Source organism: Melopsittacus undulatus, chromosome 3, assembly GCF_012275295.1.
Source record: "Melopsittacus undulatus isolate bMelUnd1 chromosome 3, bMelUnd1.mat.Z, whole genome shotgun sequence".
In the NCBI taxonomy this organism is placed as follows: domain Eukaryota; kingdom Metazoa; phylum Chordata; class Aves; order Psittaciformes; family Psittaculidae; genus Melopsittacus; species Melopsittacus undulatus.
Genome location: NC_047529.1, coordinates 24518046 through 24523493, shown reverse-complemented (window position 1 = coordinate 24523493; position 5448 = coordinate 24518046). Strand labels below are relative to the sequence as shown.

The 5448-nt window shown below is 39.6% G+C and overlaps 1 protein-coding gene across 1 annotated transcript; it reads left to right on the top strand.

Annotated features, from left to right (window-relative positions):
* Positions 1-3992: 3992 nt before the first annotated feature.
* On the top strand, positions 3993-4508 carry MSGN1 (mesogenin 1). The gene has a single exon (XM_005143322.2). It carries the CDS (start codon positions 3993-3995, stop codon positions 4506-4508), a length of 516 nt encoding a protein of 171 aa, XP_005143379.1.
* The last annotated feature ends 940 nt before the right edge of the window (positions 4509-5448 follow it).

Below are 5448 nucleotides of genomic sequence, written 5' to 3'. Positions count from 1 at the left end.
TCCTCCCATGTTTCTCCTCCCTTCTGTAATGAATTCAGAAATATGAGCAGGGAACCTTTCATTTTAAAAGAGATTAAGATAAGATGTTAGCCTTTACAGTGCAGGATAAATTACTGACAGGAAAATCAAAACTATCTGTCAAGCAGAAAATGCCTCATCAATTGTTAAGTGTCAGTTTGTGTTTCATTGTTGTTAACCTTATATCTCACTAGCCTTCAATGTTCTGACATTACTGCCAGACAAAAAGGGAATTCCTAAAAATTGTGGGAGGTAGAATGAAATAAAGATTGCATATGAAATAAAGATTGATTTTCCCCAAGATTTACTTTCTAGGAAGGTACCAACTGACATATTAGACTTTCTTAGCTCTTTAGTGAGACAGCATTAAATAGTTATAGTGTATAGATAAATAAATCTCGTCTCCAGCATGTAGCCGTGCCTTGCTCTGTATAGTGCTTTTTAAAGCCCTGTTATAAAACAACACTGTGACCTGTTCTGCTGGCAATTTCTGCCTGTTACATTGTCTCTACTTTGTGAGATAGTTTCCTAAATGATGATTTTTGTACTTACGGGTGGAAATGTAGTGCTATCCAAAACTACATACCATGAGACTCTGTTGGCTTACAGGGGCTACGTACAGCAGCAGGGGAGAGAGACATCACATAGGCTATGGTTCATACAGGGATTGTGGAGAGAGATTACATAGCTTCCTGATCTGGCCAAAACTGAAGCACACTTCATGTGAGTACATTTGGGGAACATAGGGGCTGTGGGTAGACATGGGTGGCTGTTTTTCAAAACTGAACTTTTGGCTGTATCTATAGCAGTAGAGCAACAGGGCCACAGCTCTTTCTTTGGCTCTGAAGGTGTGTTACAGCACAACTTGCTTTCAAATGGGTAAAACCTTTGCTCATGCCTATGCTTCTGGTGGCATCTCCTGAATCACAGTTAGGCAACATATGGGACATAACTAGGTTGGTCCAAGCTCAAATAGCATCAGGGAATATGATGGTAATAAACAAGGATGCACAGAGGCAAGACAGTTTTCAAGTATGGGCATTAACCCTTATCCCTTAACACAGAAAAGCCTGTAAATTTTTTGTGTCTGTGAAACAGTTTAGAAGAGCATAAGCTTATAAGATACAGTGATTTTTCATGCAAGCAGAGCAGTTGTCCACATGCTGTAACAACCTGCCATGGTTACTCTAAACATTTACCCATAAGATTTAAGAAAAGATATAGCTATTGCTATAGTTTGCATTCCTCTTCCCTGTGCAATCTCATCTGAATCCCTATATGTTAGAATACAAAGATGAAATCAGACAGTGTTCACACATCCTCTACAGCAATAGCAGCCTGGACATGCATAAAATCTTTTCCCCCTTGGTGTGTGAGCAACACTTTCTACAGTTTACCCATAAAAGAAGAATATAAATAAACTGGCAACATAGAATCATAGAATCATAGAATAGTTAGGATTGGAAAGGACCTCAGGATCATCTATTTCCAACCCCCCTGCCATGGGCAGGGACACCTCACACTAAACCATATCACCCAAGGCTTCATCCATGTATTGTTTATAGTCAGCAAACAAGTGACTTGTTGAGATTTTTGCTTCTAAATTATATTGCCTATAATTAACATATGAGTCCATAATCAAAACTGCTAAACAGAGCAGTTTGTATATATATACATATATGTTCAATGTGTGTGCTTTTTAATATATTTATATATACACACACATATATGTATATTTGCAAGCTCCTTTTTCTTGGCACACCTTGACAGAAGTCCCTCCTCTTCCACCTCCCACTCCTGTTTTTTTATATTTGTAGATTTCTAAACATTATGTTTAGCAAAAAGGGAAAGACATAAAGTAAAAGCAAGGACATGCAAATAGAAAAGGCACCATAGACAAATATGGGGAGGAAAAGGGGAAAAGAGTGAGAAAGAGATTTTAAGTGGGACAAAAATTAATCCCGTTTATGCCAAATTAGACCTCGTGTCTAACTTCTGGCCTTGTGACCATTGTCTTGGTGCTCAGTGAAACACATCTGTTCACTGAAGTCACAGAAAATACCTGTCATTCATCTTGTGTTAATTTTAATCTGTAGCAGGCATTTGTGATTCCTATGACTGTTTCAGCTAATTTTTCTTAAATGAATAAAGCAGAGCTCAGAATATGGCAGGGTAACCATAAAACCCCAGTACAATCCTGACTGTGGAGATCTGTGCCCTGAGTTTCTGCCCAGAATCATAGAATTAACTACACTGGAAAAGACCTTTAAGATCATCAAATCCAACATTTATCCCAGAAGTGCCAACAGGAGCTAGATGTCATAGCCCAACTGTCTCAGCCTGGGTTGAAGTGCAAAAATCCTTCACTCTTTGGTTCTGTCTTACTCATCTCAGCATAAAATCACTATCTCCCACAAGCTACTTCCCAGCATTTTGATTCCAAACTTACCAAAACTCACAAAAACATTCACAATGATTATGGTGAGTATTGGATTGTTGTGTTGTTTTTCTCTGTAGCTGAGATGAAGATTTCACAGTCAGAAAGAAATGTATTCCAGAATGGCACAGCTGAAGCATTCCCCCCACTTTTTAGAGTGGATTGTGGTGCACACAGAGAACACTACACAGAAGAAATCTCTGAAGTAAATCCTACTTTTCTTTTAACCCAGGTTGTCATTCTTTTTCTATTCCTTTTCATTATATGTTGGGGTTTTTTTTGCTTCCTTTATGGGCAGATACAAAGTCATGGCTGGTAGCCAAGCTGCTCAGTATAGCTGCAGAGCTCAGTAGTTTTGAACAGTTTTCCTGGCTCTCTTAATGATTTGCTCTGTGACTTTGGGCAAATAACTCCTTGCCTCTGCTTACCCATTTCCCCAGAGTAATTGCAGTTATTTATCACCACTATAAGCTGTTCTGAAGCCTAGATATGAAAAGTGCTCATAATTAATGCTATTAATTTATAGGATACATGTTTTCCCTGAACTGCCTAGTATATAACTTCACTGTTGAGTCAGGGCTGGGAAAAGTTTTTTTTTAGCAGAAAAATGGATTCCTAGAGATAGAAAACTTTACAGAAGTAGCTAGTCTTCTCTTACACACATGTAATCCATAAATTTCTTTGGATGATATTTCTATGTAAAATATTTAGGCCCAAAGTTGATACACTGTATATTTTATTTAATAGACTTTTTTGTAAGACTATATTTTCCTATTTCTGTTTATTAAATGGGACTTCGTTTACAATTACAGATTTCTTTTTTGATTTCCCAGTCATGATTTAAAATAGCAAATGAATCCACAGGCTGCAGGGCAATGCATTGCTGTTCTTTTCTCCTTTCTGCTGCTGAAAACCAAAGTGATCCAAAGAAGCTACAATCTCATGAGAAGAGAACTCCAAGAGCCATAACACAGACAAATCCAAACAAACCATCTTTGATTTTCATGATTAAGTTGCAGATAATGAGAGACTACTTCAGCAGCAGTGAGCACAAATCAAATAATCCCTGATGTAGTGCTGTTGCATTCAGTTACACAGGAATCGGGGCTCAATAGCTTAAATTCAGAGTTTGTGTTAGCAGGCATTAAATTCTATGTCTGTAAATTGTTTGTAAAAAGGTTAATTTTCTTTTTCCTCTCTTACCACTTATCCCCCCAGCACAATGTTAAATGTAGATGCGCAGCCTTAATTGGTTTAGTTGCAAGAAGATAATCTTTTTTTCCTCCTTTCTTGCCGTTGTCTGTTAGCTTAAAGGCTTTTTAGCTGAAGGTTGATAATTATCACTGAGAAGAAACTAGCACATCAGGAGTTCATTTTCCATCTTAGCACTTGTGCTGCTCCTTTGAACTCCTCTCACCAAACCCACATTCCCACTCTGTCACTTTCCTCCCTCCATCATAAAAAGGTCTCAGTAGCCGGCGGCTCCAGCCTTTGCTGGCAGGCAGAGGGCATTGCTTGTCCCAAGCACTCCTTCGGCATGGACAAACTGCATGAGACACTGATAAACATGGAAGACGCTTTGGGCTCAGAACACTCTGTCTGCTTATCGTCCTGGGACTGGAAAAGCACCACTGGGTCTTTTGAGCTGCACCCCGTCTCATCTCCACACAGCTTATCCCCAGCACCCTCCTTCGAATCCTACTCCTCATCCCCTTGCCCAGCAACAGTGGAGACCTCCTACAGCAGCAGCAGTGGCAGCCTGGTGGGCTACAGCCTGGTGGAGTTTCCCCCTGCCTACCTACCCAGCCCTGGGCAGGCTCGGCTGCCCAAGGGCACAAAGGTGCGGATGTCTGCCCAGCGCAGGAGGAAAGCCAGCGAGAGGGAGAAGCTGCGGATGAGGACCCTGGCCGACGCACTCCACACACTGCGCAACTACCTGCCCCCGGTCTACAGCCAGAGGGGACAGCCCCTCACCAAGATACAAACCCTGAAGTACACCATCAAGTACATCAGCGAACTGACGGAGCTCCTCAACAGCGTCAAGCGGGTGTAGACCCCACCTGGAGCACCCACCCCAGCACACTCAGGGTCTTTACAAACAAAAAAACAGCAAAATTTCTTCTTTGCCAGAGCATGGGTTGTGAGAGGAGGGCAGAACAAGAGAGGGAGAGCAAGGGCCAGTGCTGTACATATGACATGATGGTGGAAGGTGACGTGGGATCGCCTAAAAACCTGAGCTGCAGCTTGCTGAGACAGAATTCTTTTTGCTTTTTTATGTCTTTTTTTTTTTTTAATTAGTAAGAAGGTTCTGAGAGATATTAAACCTATTCTGATACAAAAGTGAAAAAAGAAAAGCCAACTGATCTTCCTAGGATTTACCAATCACTGTTCTGATGGATCTTCTGGTTATTAAAGACAATAGTAAATCCATAGGTTTTAAACTGAATTTTAACAAAAGAATTGACAATGCTATAAGGACACTATATGTATTGGTTTGTACGCACTTTAATACTAGGATGAGGAAGAACATGTATGGTTAGTTCAAGTATTGTCTATTTATCCACTTTTCCACTGTACCTAAAAAAATCAAGAAACTAAGTAATGATCAGAATATCTTTGCTCACAAACAAATAAATACCAGTGTCATAGCCTGTATTTTGTATATCTGATTGATAGTTCAGTAAAATCTAGCTATTACTGCTAAATATTGAAAATGAAATATAAACAAATTGACATTTTGTATAGATTGCTGTTATAATCTTCTCTTCTTTATTAATATATACAAAAACATACACTATTTCTGTATTTAATGTATAAAACCTCCTTGCCTCAGTGCCTGATAAATTATGGAAGAAGTTTTTACATCAAATTGTTAGAACAAATGAGGCTGAATTATCTTCCTGCTCTTCCTTCTCTCTGACATAAGTTGATTCAGGTATCAGAAAAATGTGAAATCTTACCCTCAAGGTGTACTAAAACCTAGGAGGGCCCTA